Source organism: Ursus arctos, unplaced genomic scaffold (genome assembly GCF_023065955.2).
Source record: "Ursus arctos isolate Adak ecotype North America unplaced genomic scaffold, UrsArc2.0 scaffold_2, whole genome shotgun sequence".
In the NCBI taxonomy this organism is placed as follows: domain Eukaryota; kingdom Metazoa; phylum Chordata; class Mammalia; order Carnivora; family Ursidae; genus Ursus; species Ursus arctos.
The window spans coordinates 11,260,188-11,284,115 of record NW_026622874.1 but is presented as its reverse complement, the minus strand read 5'-3'; the positions used below and the strand labels follow the sequence as shown (position 1 = coordinate 11,284,115).

The 23,928-nt window shown below is 44.4% G+C and overlaps 1 protein-coding gene across 2 annotated transcripts in view; it reads left to right on the top strand.

Annotated features, from left to right (window-relative positions):
• Positions 1-991: 991 nt before the first annotated feature.
• SELP (selectin P) overlaps positions 992-23,928 on the top strand; it is a 39,573-nt gene continuing 16,636 nt past the window's right edge. The window contains exons 1-9 of one of the 2 annotated variants that reach the window (XM_026509416.4): positions 992-1,066; positions 9,521-9,611; positions 11,245-11,631; positions 15,524-15,631; positions 16,094-16,279; positions 16,775-16,960; positions 17,549-17,734; positions 19,295-19,480; positions 22,272-22,457. In XM_026509416.4, the coding sequence (XP_026365201.3) occupies positions 1,064-1,066; positions 9,521-9,611; positions 11,245-11,631; positions 15,524-15,631; positions 16,094-16,279; positions 16,775-16,960; positions 17,549-17,734; positions 19,295-19,480; positions 22,272-22,457 (1,519 nt within the window). In that variant the 5' untranslated portion in view covers positions 992-1,063. The remainder of the gene's footprint in view (positions 1,067-9,520; positions 9,612-11,244; positions 11,632-15,523; positions 15,632-16,093; positions 16,280-16,774; positions 16,961-17,548; positions 17,735-19,294; positions 19,481-22,271; positions 22,458-23,928) is intronic. The other variant, XM_048225431.2, reaches the window with a different exon arrangement.

The window sequence follows — 23,928 nt, the reverse complement described above, 5'->3', positions numbered from 1 at the left end:
TTTTAATCTACCCACGAGAGGCTATTTACAAACTGTAACACCATGGGGTGAATGAAGAGTAACACCCACTACCGCACAACTAGAACTCCAGGAAGATAAACGGGAGGGAGGGTTTTCTGACTTGACCCTGAGTACGCAATACTTGATTTGAGGCTGGCTGGTAACAACTCTGAGAAGTAAAAACAATGCCTTACTTGGGTTGAGTTCTGACTGTGGGCCAGATATTGTTTCAAGCACTCTCCACGTATTAGCTCATTCAGCCACACAACAACGGGTAAGGTGAGATCTGTCACTGTCATTCTGTTCCACAGTTGGAAAACAGAAGCATGGAGAGTGTAGGTCATTTGCCTAATGGCTCCTCAGGGAGCTCAGCCACAGAGCCCAGGTCTTCAGCACTGAGCCAACAGCCTCCTACTCCCACACACGAAATTTCCAGTTCTACATCTTTTTTTCTGATACAAGAAGCAGAAGTTCTTTTCTAATAATGACCCATGTCTGTTATATTTCATGTCAAGACTGTTTCCAGCAATCACCCCCTCGTTGCCAGGATTTTCTCAGTGGCTTTTTCCTTTTATTTTGTATTATTATTTTTGCTCCCTTGCCTCAGAAGCCTGCTGGAATTGTTAACATTCACCGAGATTTCACAATAACTGGAAAATTTACACTGGGACATTATGATTAAGACAAAGCATATTTTCCAAACATACGACCTTAAACTGGGGCTCCTATCATAATCAGAGGAAACTTGACTCCTGGGGGATGTGGGCACTATTCCTGCACCTCTCAGCCCGGGATGTCCAGGAGTGATTCACACTTGCCCCTGTCTCCAGACCATCCCCCGTGGAAGTAGGTAACCTCTTGCCCCCCGGTGACCACTGCTGCTAAGTGTTATCAACTGCTCCGGTATTATCAACATCCAACTTCATGGGAAGGGCTGTGGTGAATTTCTGGAACTTAAATAGGAAGTTGCTTTTCTAAACAGCTTGACACTGAGGGGAGGCAGCAAGACTATAAGAAGTCTGGGTTGGGCAGACGGCTGAGAGGAAGCCGAGGCGCAGAGGAGATGGTAAGTCCATTTCTCTGTACTCTGGGAACGGGAGGAGATGCCGTGTGGAGACTGAGTCAGGCAGGTGAAGTGAGAAAGAGCAGTAGTCATGGCACTTTATGCTGAATAGCCCTTTGGAGGGTGAGGATGTCCAAACCTGCGGTCCGCTTTTGACCCTCTAACATCCTTGGGGGTTGAGGTTGCTCTTTCCATGTTATGAATGAAGCCACTGAGCCTTGCAGAGACCAGGAGTTTCACTACGGCTTGACCACTAGGCTTGACATTGTCTGGATCTGGACTTCTGTCCTCTGGGTCCACTGCTGCTGTTTTTCTTATTAGAGCTTGCAGAAACTCTCCTGGTGCGGATCTCAGTAAACACTTGGCCACCTTCTCCAGGATTGTTCTTCCCTCTGGCTTGAAGGCAAGGCTAAGCAGGTGCCTTGGGACAACCTGCGATTGAATGTGTTCTCATCCCAGCCCTCCTAGTTCCCTCTCGGAACCCTAGGAGTCTCCCGGGACTTCCGTGGAGTATCCACACTGTTTCCATTTCTGCCTTAAGTCTCTATCCTGTTAGGGGCTCCGTTTCTTCATCTGTAAAATAGATATAATTCTAGCACTCTACTTTATAGTGTCATTGTGAAGGTTACATAAGATGGCACTGAAAAGCATTGAAATCTGAGGCTGGCACATGGTAACTGATTAGTAAATGCCAGCTATTATCGTTGTGAAAAAGAAAAAAATTTGTGGAGTTTGGGATCCAGGAAAGATACAAGGAAAACTAGACATGTTTTAACTCATTAACAGATAAGACACACGGTTTCACTCCTGACTTACCAGGGGTACCTCCCATCGTCCCGGGGTCCAAAATCCTGCCATCTGTGGCTAGCAAGGAACCAACTGTCTCTGTTTTTGAGCCCCTTTCCATGGGATGCCAGAAGAAAGCAGCATTCAGACATGATTCACCCCACCTCTCTGCTTTACTACAGTACACTTCTCAAATATTTGCAATGGGGATTTTCTGAATAGAGAAGAAGACTGTGAAGGGAACAGGAGTGAATCGGAGTCTGTCCTGAGTTTGAACACCAATGACATGGAAATGTGGATTGCTTTTGTCTCATCCTTTGCACATCATACATCCTCTGTATTGGTCAACTTACATGGATAAGGAGTTAGTCATCTCTTCCTTCTATTCAGTTGGGACCCTCCTCTATTTCAGAAGTATGTTGATACATCGGATCGTGAGGTCCTTTGAGGTTCTCGTGAAAATACAACTCTTCATCCCAGATGAAAATGCAAACATCCACATAAGCACACAAGCACAGTGGGTTCCCCAACCTGCACACGGGTCTTAGGTTAAGAACCCCACTCTATGGCTTCCTGGGCTTTATGCTTAGAGACTCCTCCCTTAGCATCTTGAAACTGGGCTGGAACTCTGCAACCTAGTGCTGAGGACTCCAGCTCTAGAACTGTTTTCTATATTCCAAAAGTAAGACCTCTTCCTTTGCCCCTGGGCACATTTGGCTCTTGGGATTCAGGAACCTCAACCCTCTGTGTGTAAATTTGGCTTCAATTAACCTCTAGGTCCTGAGGAAAGAGGCTAAGGTTTATTTGGTGGGGTGTTTTCAATCAGATGACTCTCAAAGAGGGGGAGCTCTTGACTGGGAACTTGCACTTGAATTATGCTGATGTTAGTCAGAGTTTTAGTGGGATAAGGAACAGGTCTGGATTCTCTTCCATTCATACCTTAACCATCTTAGATCTGGGGCTTTTAGTTCTTACTCTTTCATTACCTATTTTTCAAAATGTAGTTACATGGTTCATCTTCTCCTGGGCTGGCCACTGGCTCTTAGAATACGTAGCTTCAGGGGCGCCTGGGGGGCTCAGTCGTTGAGCGTCTGCCTTCAGCTCAGGGCGAGATCCCAGCGTTCTGGGATCGAGCCCCGCATCAGGCTCCTCCGCTGGGAGCCTGCTTCTTCCTCTCCCACTCCCCCTGCTTGTGTTCCCTCTCTCGCTGGCTGTCTTTCTCTCTGTCAAATAAATAAATAAAATCTTAAAAAAAATATGTAGCTTCAGAATTTTGTAAGTGGAAGCTTATTAATCAAATCTTGGAAAGTCAAAATGATCTACTGCATAATGGGCAATACGGAGAAAAGCCCCTGGACCAATCCTAGAAAGTAGGGGTGGTTTTATGAACAACGTTTATTACATTATCTTCTAGGTGTCTCACTTCTTTGATTGAAAAGCAGACAGAAGCTTTATAAAGTCAAATTCAAAATGATTCCTTTATATTTGTAGGGATATAGCTCAGTCATGCTCCAATGGACTTTTACAAATTAGGTATGCTACTTTATTTTTAATGCTAGTATTTCAACCTAAATAATGGTCATTTGTGGTCTAATTTAAATATGCGCTTTGATTCTTAGTGTTGATGCCCTGGGATCCTTCTTATCTTTATTTCTAATCTGCTGTTGGCCTAGAGACCTCTTTCTTTTTTTCACTGTGTTTCATTTTCTACCTTTAAGCTGCTGGGGCTACTAACATCTGTGCTATGCCAACACCACTACCATCCAGAAATTTCAGGGAAATATTGTGGCAGTTGTGATGCCTTGTGAAACCTGGACTCTGCCACCAGCAATTTGTATAGTTCTGCCTCCTCCACGACTCTCACGTCTACCTCCCACCTTTGCATTTCCATTGGCCCCAGCCCAAGATAGACCCCCTTTCACTCCCGCTGGGACTAGTACAGTAGCTTCCCCTTTGCACAGCACAGCGTCTCTGCCGCTGATTCATCAAAACCACCATAGTCAGGGGCATCTCTGTGCAGAGCCCTAGCAATTAGATAATTAGATCCCTTCTGCTCGCTGTACATCAGACCCACAAGTTCTGGCCCCAACCTGATGTGGTTTGGAGTAGACAGGTTCAGAGCCAGAGACTGCCTAGGAATTCTTGAGACTTTTTTGGTGCAAAAAGAGTGTTTTTGTTATAGCACGGGGACAGGACCCATGGGCAGAAAGAGCTGCACTGGGATTGTGAGGAGTGACTGATAATACAAGATTTTCTATCCTGTGGAAGGGAGGGTGATGTTAGGGTTCCAGGAAATTGAGTCTGTAGCTTTCTGGGGATTGTTTTCTTATTGTAAATTGTTAAGACAGGTGCAAACTGATGGAGACTCCTGTCCTCCATGACTGCGATCTCTATCAGTTAACCCTTTGTTTTTCCCTTTCCTTTGTTCTTGGGCAGCAGGGAGTGTCTGAGGAATGTCACACAAATCCCACCCAGGAGGGGGGTGGGTGGCCCGGTGCTAGCTTGTGCTGTGCCCTCAGCTCCCCTTTCAGTTCCCTCATCAAAGCTACCTTTTCAATTAACCTCTAGGACCTCCCAGTTTTCGACATCAATCAGACTCTATCATCGCCTCTATTAAAATCCACACCCCCCAGCCCCTGATTCCTCTTTGCATTTAGAACAAAATCTCATCCCCTTGTTTAGTTCCCAAAGCCCCGGAATGATCTGTCACCGGCTTCATGTCATACTCTTCCTCCCTCTGCTCATTCCATTCCAGCCACAGTGATGCGTCATGTTCTGTGAACACCCTACACTTTGCTGCCACTCAAAGCCTTCACATCAGCTTTTCCTTCTGTCTTTATTTCTCTTTTTCCTGCTTCTCCCTGCCTGGCTTCTTCTGGCCCTTCTGCTTTCAGTTAAAAATGACGTTCTTAGAGAGATCTCCCCCGAGCTCCCTGCCTAAGGTAACCACCCAGTCCCTCTACCACATTAATTCCCTACCTGGGGCTTATCACTAGCTTCCAGGGTTCATCTTTGTTTGCTATGAACTGTTGTGTATTTATTGGCATTTCATTGTCTGTCTTCCTCAATAGAGTGTATATTCCACGAGGACAGGAATGATGTCTGTTTATACCATTTTAATGCCAGTGCCTCAAAGAGTATCTGACACATTGTAGGCATTTGATAAATTAATATCTACTGAAATAAGCAATGACAAAGAACAGGGGATAACAGGGAGCACCTGTCTTGGTGGGGGCAGTGATACTGGTGATAGAAGAGGCTCCTTTCAGGGGGCGATTTTTGGATTTATAGAGCCAGGTACACAGAAAAGGAGAGGGTGTTCTGGGCCATAAGGAGAATGTAGGGCACATATAGTGCATTCTGGAAACCGCAAGATGTTTTGTTATAAATGCATTGTAGAATTGTGTGGGGGTGAATAAACTGAAAGTTAATGGCAGGACATGAGACTAGACAAAAGAAAGAGGCCACATTTTGAAGGGTCTTTCATGTGTCATCTTGAAGAGTTTGTGTTTATTGCTCAAGGTGTAAGAACATCTGATGGACTTTAAGTAGTAAAGTGATATGATCGGGCTTTTGTGTTAGGAATATCCTTCTGACTTCATTATAGAGAAAGAACTGAAGATGGGTAACCTGAGGAAAGAGTAATTAGAAGATGTGCAGGGACGAAAGAGTTAATCCCTGCACTAGTATCTTAGCGGTAAGTGGAAATCTAGAGAATGGCCAGGTATCTGGTCAGAAGGTAAAGTCGATAGGATTTGATAACAGGTTGATGTGAAGGGTTTGGACAAAGGAGAGAGATCCTTGGTCTTCCCTCCATGGCCCACCTGATGAAGGACTTCAGGGTCACGGGGTTCAGGTCAGTGCGACCGTCTGCTAGTCAGAGCCTATGCCTCTTCTATGAGCCCCCTTTTGTGCTTTCTGAGAGTCACACTCACTTCAAAGGGTTAGATTGAAATTTGCTCTCTTGTCCCCAGCTGCTAAGAGCTGCTGCTATTTGATGCCCCTCCAGGCTTTCCTGAAACACACCACCCATGATAACAATCCTTGATTTCCCCACGTCTCCACATATCCGTCTATCTTACCAGGATGACAAGAGAGTGAGTCCTCCTCACTTGTTCCCTCACACTGGATGTGAGCCATCAGGCCCCTTGCTTCTCTCACACCCAAATAGAATGAGACAAAGTACCAAGACCATTTTTTTTGCACAGCTTTCTTGTGCTCTTCTGCCTAATCGTAAAATACTTTTAAATTTGATGCAACCACTGCTATAGCCCCTAAATACTGAGTAATAATCATCACGTATTTTTTCAACATTTTCCTACTCAGCGCCCACTTTTTACTTTCAGTCATTTCTCTGCCATTGTTCTTTATTTGTTCATTTATTCATAACATATTTATTGGGCATTAAGCGTCTGCTCTCTATTATAGCTGAGAGTCAGACCTAAGTCATCTTGGCCTTGAGAAGCCTCTGCCAGCAGCATTCTCCTCTGTACATTCATATGCCTGCCCTGTGTTTGGATTGCCGATGTCATGCTCAGGAGGGAAGTCAGGGATGGAGATGCTGCCTGCAGGCCATTCGGCACACAGATGACCAGAAGAAGACCTCAGGAAAGCAGATGAGTGATAAGAGAATAGGGTCATGGAGGCAGGAACCCAGGGAAATCTCTATCTCTACAAGTGCAAGCAGAGGGTTGAGATAGATTCAGAGGAAGACTCATCAAAATTGCTCAAGATGTCAGATAAGAGTCAAGAGAAGAACCAGCAGAAGGATTTTAAATAAAAGGAAGTAGTCAGTAGCATTTATTGCTGCAGAAAGGTCAAGGAAGATAAGAAGGGACGGTGTTCACTGGGTTTGGTAATTAAGATTTCAGTGGCAAAGTTAGCAAGAGCAGTTTCGTGGGCTGCTGGTTGGAGGTGGCTGGAGAGTAATGGGAAGCGAGGAAGTTGAAGACCCTGAAATGAAGAGGAAGGAGAGAAATCAGTATTGGGGCAGAAGGCAAACAGTCCAGGGAGGGGCATTGCCGATTTTGCCTCTAAAAGCGCAAAGCTGTGGTCTACAACATAGACAGGGGAACAGAATTCCTTTCCGTGGTACCATTTCTGCCAACTTTATACGCCACCCTCGATGCCGGCAGCCACGGGACTCCTGCTGGTATCCACCGCCTCTCCCTAAGCAAAGTGAGGGCAAGAAAAAAACACTTGGTCTTGCACTTTCTCTCTGCCCCTCTCTTCACCCCATTCCTCCAGTTCTTAGGAACAGTAAAATTAAAGATAACCACAGTGTGAAGCACTTTAATGAAGGTTTACACGGGCACAGGATGTGATTCTAATGACCCAGTCATAGACTATTTCCCAGTAACTTCCAGTTCAGAGTTGACTGCCAGAGAACATTAGAGTAAAGATTAGCAGAGCACGTGGCCATTTCTCTTAGAGACATTTCTTTAGTAACACAGGAGAACAGTCCTTAGTAACACAGGGGAACAGTCCTTAAACCTCTAGGATCTTAGAGTTGAAGATGACACTGTAGAACGGGAACAGATGGGAGAAAGCCTGCCCACCCCAAGGAAATTTCAGAGGAAAATGACCACTCAGAGAAAGATTCTCAGGCACCGTCCATTCTCCATGCTCACACACAAAACCCTTGTCCGTTGCTACTGACTTACTCTGTACCCTTACAGTTCACAGAGATTTGAACTTGGGTTCCATTAAACATGGACAGAATTAGTGAATCCATGAACCATCTGAAACTGTCTTAAAAAAAATTGCAACTGTGCATTTTTTGAAGAATCCTGACTATAGCTCTTACCAGACTTTCAAAGGAATTCAAAAGTCCTGCAAGAATAAGAATCACTGTTACCCCAACATCCACCTTGAAAACCTTAAAATTTTAAAACACTTTCTCTCTCTCTCTCTCTCTCAATTCTGTTTAAACTATATTTCAAAGTTTAAACAAATTAGTTAAAATGTGAAACAGCTCTTTTGGCATAGTGGCTAGAGTTGGGCACTGATAGGGAAGCAGGAGCCTCCCCTGATCAGCCTCCCGCACACTTCCTTGAACTTGCCCTAAAGCCAGAGAAACCCCTAGAAATGCTCTAGGGAGAAATGTACAGGGAAACAAACACTTTCAAAAGGCACAGGGAAAGCACCACTAGATTACAAGCACTATACTTCTCCTGAAGAAAAGTCTCCAGCCTACTGGAGAAGAAACCCAGCACACATTCCAAGGTAAATATTGGGCTCCCCTGCATGAAATCTACGTAATTGTGTTCTTAATCAGTAACATTTCTGCTGCTTATGCCTCTGAAAGAATTTTGGAAAATTGTGTAAACTCTCACACCTTTCTAAGTGGAAAGCTAACTTTTTTGGTCGTTAAGTTTTAAAACCGATAAAAGATGGGATGTCCAATACATTGTAAAGATTAGCCTTTTACAATAAATAAATGTCACATCATTTCTTAAAATGTATTACAGTGGAATTAAATGCTATAGTGATCTAAGAACCCTCATCACTTAAAACATGAACAAGTTCTGGATAATAGGGAATTTTATATTATTTGTTTTCTCCCCTTTAATACCTATTTCTATTCTACTTCCTCTGCAGAATTTTAACCTAATATAATACAATTTTAAGCTTGAAGTCTTTACTTGATCACTACATCTTACTTCCTCACAAAAAGGGTAATAAATCAAAATTTAAAAGATTGAATTTTGTGGGGCTCCTGGGTAGCGCAGTCGTTAAGCGTCTGCCTTCGGCTCAGGGCGTGATCCCAGCGTTCTGGGATCGAGCCCCGTATCAGGCTCTGCTACTGGGAGTCTGCTTCTTCCTCTCCCACTCCCCCTGCTTGTGTTCCCTCTCTCGCTGGCTGTCTCTCTCTCTGTCAAATAAATAAATAAAATCTTTTTTTAAAAAAAAGATTGAATTTTGTGAAAGCATATGTGATTTTAGACTCCCCAACCTTCAGTTCTTTCATGTGCGACAGGAGGGAATTGGATAAGACGAGCATTCCCAGAACTTATGTGCCTAAAAACATTTTTAAAATGTTAACACATTTGATGAAATCCCAACAGAAGGGAACTTGTTAGAAATAATACTTGCTATTGATCCAAATGGAATAAGTTTATTATACATATTAAAATATATATGTAGTATGCATATATATTAAATATTGAATAGTACTGGGGACATAGCTGAAATTTTCAAGCAAGAAGACAAAACATAGATCAAAAATACAAAGTAGATGGGATAGCACAGGACAATTCGCTGATGCCCCGTGCATCAAAGTATTGGTCAGTCAGGGAGTTTGGACGCAACTTCTAGTATTTTGGGGTATGGCATACTAGCTCTCAAAGGGAGATTATTGCATAATAATAATGACTTTTCTTACATGAATATTACAAAATATTTCATAAACAAAAAATATTAGTTGCACAGAGTAGTTACTTGATACGTATTTGTCAAATGGAAGAAGCCGCAAATTCTGTCCTTGGCATTGGTTCAGGGTATGACTCGGAAGCAGAGCAGTGAGAAACAAGAAGGAAGCAGAGGGCTTGAACCTCCAGCCTGATGGAAACAGGGAGGATTATAACTCAATATAATGATTATAACAAGAATTTCTTTGGCCCCGCTGATTTCACATCAATGCTAAAAAGAAGTCTTCTTTTCTTGTTTCAGGCCAGCTGCCTAAAAACCATCTGGAACTGGAGATTTCAGAGTGTAATCTTCAGAACTGCCCAACTCCTTTGCTTCAGTGCCCTGATCTTTGGTAAATTTTATGTTAACCCTTCATCTAGGCCTGAGTAATGAGGGGACCTTCTCCAAGTAGGAGAAGTTAAGGATGGTAGCCAGTTGTTATGAGGCATGGGAATATTCTCCCCGCCCAAATGCCTGGGGGAAAAAATGCACCCGATGCCATCACGTTGCTGGAAGGAGTCTGGACAAACTGAAATGGACATCTTCAGGACCAATTATCCATTAGGCACAGCAAGCATTGGCCCACAGTACCGTTAGGGACCTACAGAAATGTCTTAGCATACAATACCAATGCAATTATACCAATACAATTATACTGATGCAATTATAAAATATAGTTTTGAACATTTTATTATGGAGGAAGGGGCTGATTAAGGCAAAACTAGACTCCATGGAGGTCAATAATGCAGCCCTGGTGACACCAAAATAAAGTTTTAGGGGGAAGCAATGCAGCAGAGGTATCAGTGAGGGAGAGACAAACATAAATGACCCTCAGGCAGGCAGCCGAGGACAGGGTTGACTAGGAGCAAGACTCTATAAACAGGAAAGAGAGCCACTTCCAGGTCTGATTGCTTGCATTGTACACTTCTTCACGTGGGATCTGGCCTCTTCTGGCCCGGGTGAGTTCCCACTGGCTACAAAAACAATATCTTCCATCAGAGTGCCCCTGACACTTTTGAAGAGCACGTACTTTATTTCATTTAATAACACAAACATGTCTTCAAAAGGCTTGTTTTAACATGTAAGCGAGCGGAAATGGAGGACACAGCGTAATTTATCAAAGCGAAACAGTCAAGAGAGGTGGAATGAGCGTAAGATTGCAGATCCGGAGATTTGATTTGTAACCTGCCCCCCACAAACATGTTGTGTTTCACTCAGCAAGTATTTATTGAACACCTGTTAAGTGTCAAGCTCTGAGCTTGGTGTGAAGGACCCAGAGAAAAAAGAACAGACCACTATCAGGATTCGCAATCTGGCATCTTGACATGTCACAGAAAGAGACATTCCAATACCTAGTGATAAAGGAGGTGGAGGCAGAGATGAGGTGCGGCGGGAGCCTGGAGGAAGGAGCGGCAAGCCTACCTGGGCAAGTCATGGAATGCAGAGGGAGGAAAAGTTTACAAGGCGTACGTGGGGAGGGCAACCAGAAGAGCAGGAAGAGCATTGCAAAGGCACAGAAGTGGGAGTCTGTTTTGCTAAGAAGGTAAATATGGTGGGTGATGAGGCTGGGCCAGCAGGTAGGCTCCAGATCACAGAGCATCTTATTTTCCATGTGAAGAGGTAGAACTTGTAGATTCCCATCTGCCATCAAGACAGTTCATGTGTCATTTAAATTGGGCAAATTATGTAATACGTCTCTTCCATTTATGAAAGATTAGACGATCCAACTCTTATCATTATGATTCCAAATCTCTAATACTAAGGATCCTCAGAGTACGATTTCCTATTCTGACTTCACGTATATATTTTTAGGTGAAAGATGGAAACTACCCTTCTTCCTTTAAACTAGATTAGACATAAAAGAGTCATGTTTTAGGTATTTGTCTTCCAGTCAGAAGCTCATCTGACTACAAAGAAGTGTATTTATACTCACAGAAGCCTTCTGGTTAGGGATGCTAACCTGGCATTTACTCTCCTTTACGCAGAATTAATAAAGCAGAAAGAAGTGGCAGCATGGACCTATAATTACAGCATAAAAGCATATTCGTGGAATTATTCCAGGATATTCTGCCAGAAGCACTACACGGATTTAGTGGCCATCCAGAATAAAAAAGAGATTGCTTACCTCAATGATGTCATACCTTACTACAACTCTTATTACTGGATTGGGATCCGAAAGATCAATGATAAATGGACCTGGGTGGGAACCAAAAAGCTTCTCACCAAAGAGGCCGAGAACTGGGCTGACAATGAGCCCAACAACAAGAAAAACAACCAGGACTGTGTGGAGATCTACATCAAGAGTGTGTCAGCCCCTGGCAAGTGGAATGATGAGCCCTGCGCGAAAAGGAAGCGAGCGCTCTGCTATACAGGTAGGATCTTCTCTACTCCGAAGTTTGTTTAAAACAAATGCCTTTCCTGGTTCATTAACATAGACACTGCGGCGGTAACATTGAGTCACAAAGTCAGGGATGTGAGAGCAAAGAATAAACTACAATCAAGCTGCGTTATTGAGCGCCTTGAAGAACATAAGATCAGGATTAGAGAAAACTGGATTTTGGAAACTAGAATCTTACGATCATTTATTTTATGATTATTTGATCCACCTTCTTCATTTCATATCTGGTGAAGGAGATGCTCAGGAAGTTTTAGTCTCCTAAACTTTAGGTCCGGAGCTTTTCTGCACCACTCTGCTGGTAGAAGTCGAAAGGTGGCCTGGCCCCGTCCCCAGGAGACCCGGCTGTAACTAATATGGTGCAGGCATTGCTCTCAGTTCATGGGGCAGGAGTCTGTTTTGCATTAGTTTCGTCTAGTCCTCTGGAGAACCTCAGCAATGGGGTCTAGTACTCTCATGTCACTGATAAGACAAAGGCTCGGGCTAGTGAGGGATCTCCTCAAGGTTCTAAGGCACTTGGTGGTGGAGTTGGTTTCAAACTCATGATCTAAAGTTGGTGTTTTTTAGCCACAAATGCTACGGTACTCTCTGCTCTCCATTCTCATGACACAACATGAGAACATGACCAAGAATCACAAAAGCTTTACAGATTCCCTTCAACAACAGCATGTGTTCAGCTGTGTTGGCCTCGGGAGGGGTTGGGGGTGTGAGGAAAGGGAAGAGGAACCTGGTAGTGTATTTGCTTCTCGAAGTAAGCAGTTCCCGAGTAAGCAGATGGGCACAGAAGCTTGGTCTTCCTGTAGTCATGTGCTCGTGCCACCTTTCTGCATTATTCACTTCTCACATTGTGCAGCTTCTCACATGCAGGAGCCCCTCCTGCCCCATGTAGTGCACAGACACTGTGGCTAGGGAGAGGCTTGGCGGCCCTGGGCAAGGCAGTCCTGAGTACTCTGAAGCTTCTCCTTTCATAAATCATCTTACAGATGCCACACTCTGCTATGTATGTTCTAAAATTGACATGGATGGAACGGGAGGGGATTATGCTAAGTGAAATATGTCAAGCGGAGAAAGACAATTATCATATGGTTTCACTCGTGTGTGGAACATAAGGAATAGTGTGGAGGACCATAGGGGAAGGGAGGGAAAACTGAATGGGAAGAAATCAGAGAGGGAGACAAACCATGAGAGACTCTGGACTCTGGGAAACAAACAGGGTTACAGAGGGGAGGGGGGTGGGGAGATGGGGTAACTGGATGATGGGTATTAAGGAGGGCACGTGTGGTGATGAGCACTGTGGTGATGAGTGTTATACACAGCTAATGAATCGTTGTGTATACATCAAAACTAATGATGGACTATATGCTGGCTAATTGACCATAACAAAAAATAAAATAAAGTAATAAATGAATAAATAAATAAATAAATAAATAAATAAATAAATAAATACTTTGAATTATAAATACCTCCCCTCAGAACTCTTCCTCCACTTTCCTCTACTTTCTCCTTCTCCTCACTCAAGTCTCCTGTCTGAGGGAAAACATATCCATAAATGCATTGTCATATAGTCGGGTCTCATTTTACAAATAATTTATAAACAAATGAACAAATTTATTAATTTAAAAAAATCACAACCTGTTCTTTGTAGGCCAGGAAGGACATTACCAGACTATTAGCTCATCCTGCTGCCCTCCCAGTCAGTTCCCTACACTCCCTGGATTACGCCTCCCTGGAACTGTCCCTGTAAGATTATCTTGGTTGCCAGTAGATGCCATAAATCATCTTACAGATGCCACACTCTGCTATGTATGTTCTAAAATTGACATGGATGGAACGGGAGGGGATTATGCTAAGTGAAATATGTCAAGCGGAGAAAGACAATTATCATATGGTTTCACTCGTGTGTGGAACATAAGGAATAGTGTGGAGGACCATAGGGGAAGGGAGGGAAAACTGAATGGGAAGAAATCAGAGAGGGAGACAAACCAGTCTGCCACTGATTCCTCTCCCTGCCCAACCTGCAACATCCATAACTGCAAGACCGTCTTCCTCAGTTAAGCTTGCCAAAACTCACAAGGAAGAAAAGGGATTGAGAACTACTGACATGCACAATGCCACTCGTCTAACCTGCAACAATGGCGGACATTGCTAATTGTTGCAATTTCACTGGAGCACAGTCGGTTTCCATCGCCACCAACGCAACACTCTAGGCAGCCACTATCACTGAGTTCATTTTGCCACTCAAGACACAAAGGGTGTAGGGAACCATCAACTCTCGGTAGGAAATAAATGAGAAATAGACATGTAGACTGCAACAAGAAATTAAGTCGGACCAAATCTCTAAAGGTCAGTATTTGTTAGACCTCAGAACACCCTAACAAAAGAAAGATTCATTCAGTGAATCATCATTATGTCCTTTCCTGGGGATTCAAAGCTATAAACAAGTTACTAACCTGCCTGAAACCCAAGTAGAATAGACTACAGACCTTTGACTGTTTTTTCATTTCTAATATTCTGAGATCCTGAAGAAGCTACAATCAGAACAAAATTTGTATGTTCCGAGAGCATAGGGCAGACAGGCATCTCTGCTGGAAGACACTGGTGGGGTCAAGGTGATAGGATGGAAGATGCGGACCAGATGTCTGCCTCTCAGCCACTGCTCCTCCTGCATCTTCCCGTTCCTTGGAACACTTCCCAGGGCCCCCGTGCAGCTTCGCCAAACTTGCTGCATGCCTCGGGAATGTCCTCCTGTAGAATCTGCATGACTTCTAAAATCACAGCATCTCGGAGTTGAGACGGAATGTAGAGGTCATCTAGTATAACCCTCTTTGTGACATATGAACTTCCTCTTGTAATAAACCCCAAAGTGGACCACGTGTGGCCACAGCTTAGTGCAGAGGAAACTCCACTAGAGTATAGTCTAGCCTCAGACCTTGCCCCCAGCTATCACCTCATCAGTAAACACATTCTCAGTGCTTTCATAGTATCAGTTCTAATGCTAACCCTCCGTCACATACCTAGTGCATACATCTATCCCCCTAAAAGTCTCTTGCAGATAAGAAACCCCAGCCCCTCTCCATTCAGTCTTACCGAGAAGGGCCTGGCTGGCCAGTCAGGCTCTCCACACCTAAGCCCGGCATATTTGGACTTGTGAAACACCTCTTTGTGGAACTGTTTGTCTTGAACCAGGAGGTCTTACACATCTCATCTGGTTCCTCTATTCCTCCACCATGTGGTGTTGGGTGCAGATTTGAAATGAACAAAAGGCGGAAGGGCTTTGGCCTGATCTTGGGCAGGTTGGCCTTGGAGAAGTAACTTGTCTGAGGTCCCATAATCGTTGGCAGCAGAGCCAGGATTCTGCTCACATATGTGTGACCACCCACATCTGATTCCTAGCCTTTATGCTGTCCTATCTGTCACAGGGGCTCCTGTAGTAATACAACTCTAAGAATAGTCTTGGTTAAAAGCCACATCGAACTTTGCATCAGAAACCAGGGATGTACTGTATGGTGACTAACATAATATAATAAAAAAACATTTAAAAAAAAAGCCACAACCTATTTGTACCACATAGAGGAGTTTCTCTGTCTACACATCCATCAGTGACTTTTTGTCTCTCTGTGCCACACATAGCAATCCCTCCTTAGGCAACACTAAACTCAGCCTAAAACGGACGGTGCAATGCTCCAGCAGGCTCCTACGATGTCCTTCACGGGGACAGGGCTGGCACACCAGAGGACACGGTCATTTTCTGTTGTCTGGCCGGCTCAGTCTTACCCGAGAGGGGCTGAGTCTGTGGTTTGGGGAAGAATCCAGCTTTTCTTCACACCTCCTGGGAACGCCCATGATTCTGATCCTTTGTGTCCATGCAGCCTCCTGCCAGGACACGTCCTGTAGCAAGCAAGGAGAGTGCGTTGAGACCATCGGGAACTACACCTGTTCCTGCTTCCCGGGATTCTACGGGCCGGAATGTGAATACAGTGAGGCCACTCTTCTGTTGACATTATTGTGGCCATTGGTCTTGTGCTGGAGGTGCTGCCAGGAAACAAATCATGTTGGAGACTCTCCAGTGAGGAAAGGCTAGTCCTGGCCCTCTCTGTGGTCTGTCAGTCGGCCCCACTCCAACTATCCCAAGACACACGCTCTGGGTGAAACATTTCATTCTTGGAATATTTGCTCATAAAATCCCAAAAGGTAAAAGAGAAACATAAAGGAAGCAAAACAAAGGCTGATTTTGCTCATTTGCAATAAAACCCAGTGAAAGACTGATTATTTCCCAAGATGTAGCCAATACAAAAGAACCAAGCAAAGACATCCAGGTTGGGTTAGAAGCCCAGAAAGACAGGGCTGAGAGGGTTATACTGATAGCTTCTAGCTTCTAGCAAACCGGACATTGTCTTTAAACCCACAATGAAAAACAAATCAATATTTTGTCCCCACAGTCACAGAGTGTGGGGATTTTCATCTCCCTCAACATGTGCACATGAACTGCAGCCACCCCCTGGGAAACTTCTCTTTCAATTCAGAGTGCAGTTTCCACTGCGCTGAAGGGTACGAACTGAATGGACCCAGCAAGCTGGAATGCTTGGCTTCTGGAACCTGGACGAATGAGCCACCACGATGCGTAGGTATGTAGACCCTCGTCCTTCTGTCCTCACTGACAACTAGAATTTCAGAGGGGGAAAACAAGCTTTCTCCATTAAAAAAAAAAACAGGAGAAATCCTGAGGATGCACATTAGATGGAGAATTCTGATTTTTACTATCACCCATCAACGAGAGTAACACTGATTTTGATTTTCATGATTTTTGTATCTATAGAATGAAGTCGTCAGCGTAATTCCTGGTTTTCAGGCAAAAGCATCACAAAGGGAGACAGGACCTTGTTAACTGAAAACAGGATATAATAATGAGTACTCAGGGCGGAGTATTATTAATTTCATAATTTTGCCTTGTTCTTTAAAAAGTAAATAAACAATGAGGTCGTTTGGATCTTTCAAAACAGCGACCGAAAGTACCATTTAACCAACCGGGTGGATCACCTCGCCCGTCACTTGGGGAAGGTATAGAAAGCTGCTGTCGTGTCCTGAGGTTTCCCACACTGGGGCTCTGTGCTTGTTTCTAGCTGCCCACTGCCCGCCCCTGAAGACTCCTGAGCGAGGAAGCATGACCTGCCCGCACTCTGCCGACGCATTCCAGTACCCGTCCAGCTGCCACTTCAGCTGTGAAGAGGGATTTGCATTAGTGGGGCCAGAGGTGGTGCAGTGCACGGCCTCGGGGGTGTGGACAGCCGCAGCCCCAGTGTGTGAAGGTGAGTTTCCGGGGATTGGGGCTGTGTCATGTCCACTGTGCCCAGTTCTTGCTGCGAGTACAGATGACTGGCCGGCTACGGAGAAGTTGGCCTGAACTCCAGCACAACGTGACCCTCCTTCCACCTGCCCCTCAGTACACTGGGCACATCTGGGATAAGAAAAGAGGGTCAGGCACCAGAAAATCACGAGGCTGATTTCACTACAACTCAATTTAAAAGTCCTCCCTTCTCCCAAACTCACAGCCCTCCAGCACTGTTTGAATGGCCCCGTTCATAAATTTCATAAATTTCACACAAGAAGGAAAAGATGGCATCTACGTCTGTAAGTAGAAGACCTACCAGGACAGGGTTATGGAGGTAAAGGGAATAGAGGACATTAGAAAAAGCTGGGAGGACTCCTTCTCTTTAAGATTAAGGTCACCCTGCGGACTGGTCCTCCAAGTCTGAACAAACATCATGAGGGTCTCTGACCCTTCTAGATTCCTAGCTCCACCTGGATTTCCTGAGGTAGTTTCACCACTGCCTTCTGACTGTGGGCCTGGTTTTCTCCTTAGTATCTTTCTCTGTCTCCTTGGTTGTTCTCTCCAGCTGTGCAGTGTCCGCGCCTGGGAGCCCCCGGCAAAGGAACCATGGACTGTGTGCATCCCCTCGCTGCGTTTGCATATGGCTCCAGCTGCAAATTCGAATGTGAACCTGGCTATCAAGTGAGGGGCTGGGCCTCACTCCGCTGCACTGGCTCTGGCCAGTGGACCGCACCCTCGCCAGCCTGTGAAGGTACGAGTTTCCGCCCAGGAAGGGATATAGCACAGTGGAAAGATCAGGGGCTCTGCACCTTGGGATAGCCTCCTCCAGACTCTGACACTGGAACAGGTTGTTCAACCTCCAGGAGGCATGGTTTCCTCACCCACGAATGAGCTAAGCATTGCCACGTGCTTTTGTGAGAAAGAAGGAGAGAAAAAGTAGACGATGGGGGCGCCTGGGCGGCACAGCGGTTAAGCGTCTGCCTTCGGCTCAGGGCGTGATCCCGGCGTTGTGGGATCGAGCCCCACATCAGGCTCCTCTGCTATGAGCCTGCTTCTTCCTCTCCCACTCCCCCTGCTTGTGTTCCCTCTCTCGCTGGCTGTCTCTCTCTCTGTCGAATAAATAAATAAAATCTTAAAAAAAAAGAAAAAAAAGAAAAAGTAGACGATGAAATCACATGTGTCAAGTAGCTAGCATTAGACTGAGCATTCAAGTTCCATCTCTTTTTTTCCCTTCCTGCCTCACTGGCGATACAAGCTGTGGGACAAGTCTTCTACTTGAGAGGAAGTCAGAACAGTGACTATTAGGACAAAGAGGGGGATTCCCTGTTGTAGTTTTGGAGGTGACTCTGACAATGGAGGGAGGCTGGCTGCGCTGGCAGAGGCTGTGACGCAACCCTCCACGGTTACACAAGAGCACAGAGCTGAATTCTGTGCGGTTGCCTCATATTTTCAGCTCATGCGGCAGAAACGGGGATAGGGGAGCAGGAAATTAAAGATTGGACCAGTAAGTGCCCGGGAGACCTAGATCACAAGCCCAGCTCTGCTACTGTCCAGATGTAAGACCTTAAGGAAGTAACTTAACATTTTTGAACCTCACTTCTCTCATCCGTAAAGGATCGTTGTTCTTAGAGGCCCCGAGTCTGTAAAAACCAGAGGTCTAAGCCCAGGGTGTGACAGGAGGTCTTTACGCTCTGATAAAAACCCCAGGAATACCCTGGAGACGAAATGCTTTATCAAGGAAGCACTGAGGAAACCAGACTTTATCAGAACTGAGGTCACTCAGGGATTAATTTTGTGCAGGAACTCTCCTTGAGCTGCACTCACTCGACAATTGAAGTCTGATGAGGATGACATCCTGTGTTTCCGAGATATGGCCCACTCAGGATCATTTTATAAGCCTAGGTAATAGTGTGTCAACAATAAGCTGTGTTATTCCAGCTTTTTCCTTAAAAGTCCAGCCCTGGGATACAACTAGGAATGACTGAGCCCAAGGGGCAGTGCTACAATTGTGTCTGCAGGTGGAGGGGTATGGGGAGCACACTAGAGGAGTGCCCACCCCTGAGCTGGGGAGGGCAGGGAAGACTTCTTGAAGACAGTGTAGTCTAAGCTGAAATCAAAGGACAAGTGAGTGATCCAGGCAAAGAGGGCATAGGAAGGTGTTCTAGACAGTTTCCTTTAGGAAACAGGAGGAGTCAGGGTTCTGAACATACTGATAATACGGGTAGGAAAGATGTATCTCTTGAGAGGCTCTCCTGAGAAGGAACTGAGCCCTTCCATTACCCAGTTTCAGATGACAACTTTCTCCATTTAGCCATTGCCTGTGGGCCGCTGGAGAGTCCTGTTCATGGAAGCATGGATTGCTCCCCATCCTCGATAGCATTTCAGGACAACACCAGCTGCAGCTTCCATTGTGCTGAGGGTTTCAGGCTGGAAGGAGCTGACCTAGTCCAGTGTACCGACTTGGGACGGTGGACAGCGCCAGCCCCGGTGTGTCAAGGTACTGTGACATTGGAACGTTCCTTCTGTGTCTCTCAGTTTATCAAAGGCATCACACCTGCATCTAGAAGTCATTTATTCATCAGATATGCACTGAGAAGCACTAGTGATAGGCCCTTTGTGCTGGCCTTAGGGATGAGACGGTAAGCAAATCACATGTCCATTACAGCATGTTGAAACTCAAGGAGAAGTTTGCACTGATTGATGGAGTGGGTTGGCATGAAGGAGTTGGGTTGGTGAAGTTCAGTGTCTCCTCTAAAATGGGAGTATTATTATCTGCCTTACCTACATGCCTCATTCGTGATTGTGAATTAATGTGTGTAAAAATGAGCTTAAAACTACTAGGAGTTTTGCAATTTGTAAAATAATAACATTACCTTATAAATCATATGTCTGTGATCTGATTTTACAAAGTAATCCTTCAATAGTTCAAGTTTTCAGTATTTTGCTCTTACAGGAGAACAAAGGCATAGGGAAGTCATTAGGATTATTATTTTTACAAGGGATTCCCCACACAAAAGTCATGTCCCAGAAATACAACATTGGCATTTCATGTTGCTATTTACTGGGCTCCCTGGGCAATTTATGTGAATCCCCTGGATCTAAGCATACCCTGATTTACAAATGAGGCAGTGATTTGAAAGCAGAGTTGCAAAGAGAGAAAAAGATTTGTACACCCATGTCCATAGAAGCATTATTTATGAGAGTTAAAATGTGGAAGCAACCCAAGTGTCTGTGAGCGGATGAATGGATAAACTAAATGTGGTTGATATATACAGTGGAATATTATTTCGCCTTCAAAAGGAAGGAGATTCTGACATATGTTATAACATGGATGACCTCAGGGACATGATGCTAAGTGAAACAAGCCAGTCATCAAAAGACAGATAAGGATAAGGCATGAGTGCACTCATATGTGGTCCCTAGAGTAGTCAAAATCACAGAGACAGAAAGTAGAATGGTGGTTGTCAGGGGCTGGGAGGAGGGGAATGCAAAGTCCCTGTTTAATGAGTATGGAGTTTCAGTGTGAGCTGACGACGGATGTTCTATCGCTGGCTCGTGGTGATGCCTGCACAAGAAGATGAGTTTGCTTTTTATCAGTGAACTGTGCACTTAAAAATAGTTCAGTGATAAATGGTAAATTTTATACCATATGCATTCTACCAGATTAAAAACAATGGAAAAATGAACCCAGAAATGAGGCAGTAAGGGAGTAGGTGACCATGCACCATGGTGGTGAGGGGAATGGGATGTGTTGTGAATATATTGTCTGAGAGACAGACACAAAAGAGCCCTTTGCTGTGCTTAAAAGGGAGGGAGGGGGGATCTTAAGAGATTGTTGCGGCCATCCTTGTCTCCAGGCATGTAAATGTCTTATCACACCCCAGAGATAGTTGGATACTCTCTTAAGTTTCCCGAGATGTGGTCTCAATAACTCCCTTGCCAGGCTTTCCAGGTGTTTTCTGCTGTGACGGTCAGGGTCTGCATCTAACGTATACTTTTAATAGTATTACCACTATCTGTTCATTACCACTGCAGCTCCTGCTGTTGCTGCTACCAGCTGATAATATTTATTGAGCACTTTATAGTCTAACTCCATAAGGTAGTTACAATTACTGTTCACATTTTAATTTTATTTTTTATTATAATAATATTTTTTATTATATTATGTTAGTCACCATACAGTACATCCCTAGTCTTTGATGTAAAGTTCCGTGATTCATTACTTGCGTATAACACCCAGTGCACCATACAGTATGTGCCCTCCTTAATACCCATCACCAGCCTATCCCATTCCCCCACCCCCCTCCCCTCTGATGCCCTCAGTTTGTTTCCCAGAGTCCACAGTCTCTCATGGTTCATTCCCCCTTCTGTTTACCCCCTTTCTTCTTCCCTTTCTTCTCCTACCGATCTTCCTACTTCTTATGTTCCATAAATGAGTGAAACCATATGATAATTGTTTTTCTCTGCTTGACTTATTTTGCTTTTTAAGATGAGAAAAACATATTAGAATGCACCTGTTCTCTTTCTATGACCATCTATTTTGTATGATTGAGATCATAGCGTATATATAATTTTTATTCTGCTTTTTCACAGAACATTGTACATTGAGACACCTCCCATATCTTTTCAAGGTGAAATATATCATTTTTAGTGACCTTTAGTATTCCTTTCATCGATCCACCATAATTTATTTTCAGCCCCTGATTAGTGGCATTTGTGTTTACTTTTAATATTTTGCTCTTACGAATAATGTCTTCATAAAAAAATCTCTGAATTGATTTTTTGATATGCGTTTTGATGACATTCTTAGCGTACATTCTTGGGTCTTAAAATATCATCTTTTAGGGGCGCCTGGGTGGCACAGTGGTTAAGCGTCTGCCTTCGGCTCAGGGCGTGATCCCGGCGTTATGGGATCAAGCCCCATATCAGGCTCCTCCGCTATGAGCCTGCTTCTTCCTCTCCCACTCCCTCTGCTTGTGTTCCCTCTCTCGCTGGCTGTCTCTATCTCTGTCTAATAAATAAATAAAATCTTTAAAAAATATATATATATCATCTTTTAAAACTTATTCATGCATATTGCCAAAATGCTTAACAATGGCTTAGAATTTTCCTTATAAAATTCTTCATGTGCCATTGTGATGGATGCTTTTCTCATCCTCCAGTTTAAACATGTCCTGTTCAGAAATCCCTGTTGTTGGCACTAGAAAGGATTAAGGGGTCAAAATTAATGAGTACTTGCGTATTACTCTGTCCTCACTCCCTTACTTCCTTACTTCCTCACCTCTTAGCTGTGCAGTGCCAGGATCTTCCGGCTCCAAACAATGCCCAGGTGAACTGCTCCCACCCATTTGGTGCCTTTAGGTACCAATCAACCTGCAGCTTCAGCTGCAATGAGGGCTTACACCTGCTGGGACAAAGTGTGCTGCGGTGCTTGGCTACCGGGAACTGGAGCTCTCCTCCTCCAGCATGCCAAGGTAAGGGGAATTATTTCCAGCATCTTGGAAATCTATTGTAGGCTGTATTTTAAAAGGCTATATTTTAGGGGTGGTCACCATCTAGAGGCCAGAAACTTGAAATGGACTGGAAAGTTAATAAACACTGTAATAAAACCTGTAGCCCGTTGATTCCAAATGCAGATGCTTTCAGAGGCCAGGCAGATAACATGAGTGGCAGGACGTTTGGCAATAGGAGATAGGGAATGGCCCCTACCAACCCCTTACCAGGACCTGGAGGCTTCTATCATGAACCAGGTACACTGTTCTCCTGGCTAAAAACAGTGCCTAGAAAGAAGGCCAGAAGGAAAAAAAAAAAAAACAGCTTCAGGATGGTTGCCCCAAGGCTGACCTGGCACTTTGCTCCTAGGAACCATGGAGTTTAATGGTGGAATGGGGGCAACCTATGAGTATAATAGTGCAATGGGAGGGGCAGAATTTACAGGTGCCTGGAGGCAAACCTCCTCCAAGGTCTGTGTAGGGATGGAGAAATATACTCAGGATAAAGTGAAGAGTGATGAAAAGAGGAAGAACTTCATCTCTAAATGCAAGATTACAGGATCCTCAGAAGAGAAAACATGCATATTCAGGCTCAGGGTGTAAATCTGCATTGTACGTGACCGAACAGAAAGCCGGGGTAGTCTGCCAGTATTGTATGAAATAGAACTGTTCTAATCATTTGTGTTTGGGAACCGAAGAACAGACGTGCGCTGTTTAGACTCCCCATTCCTTTTTCCACTTGATGTATCCAATTCTTCGGATGTATGTGTGGCAATATCACGTTTACAAAGCAAGATTGTCATCTGTAAAAGCTACAGAAAAATAAGAACATAAAGAAACAAAAAATCCTCTTCAAGACTCCCAGCGGGAAATAGGCATTGTTAGGTTTATATGAATTCTTCCGATATTTTCCCCATTCACACTTCCCTCTATGCAATTAGTATTTTTATGATGCACATATAATTTTAATCATAAAATCAAGTAGGTAAAATACTAAATATTTCTGCATTGTTTGCCTTTGCTTTTCACTTGGTACAGAATTTTAACATCTGAGTGAAAGCAGGTAGACGCGTGTTTTTAATGAAGAGGAAACCACTTGCTATTCAGGTCACGCACAAGTGCACACACACATACACAGTACCCCACTGTTAAGTTAGGTCAACAGTGAATAAATGAATGATTAATGGAATGAATGAATGAATGAATGAACTCAGCAGAATTGGACGTCCTGCATTTCCAGGCAGCAGAGAGCATGGCAAGCAACTGGTGCTGGGCTCGAGTGTACTTTCCGAGCAGGGTCTGGAAAGACCAGAGTGAGGCTTGCGACCTCGCCTTCTCAGCTTTAATCCTGGCTACACGGGAGCCGGGGTATATTACAAAGTCCATGTGGCTTTGGGGAAGAACTCGGGATCCCTGAGGAGGGTTACCACAATTCTATCACGGTAATCAGAGT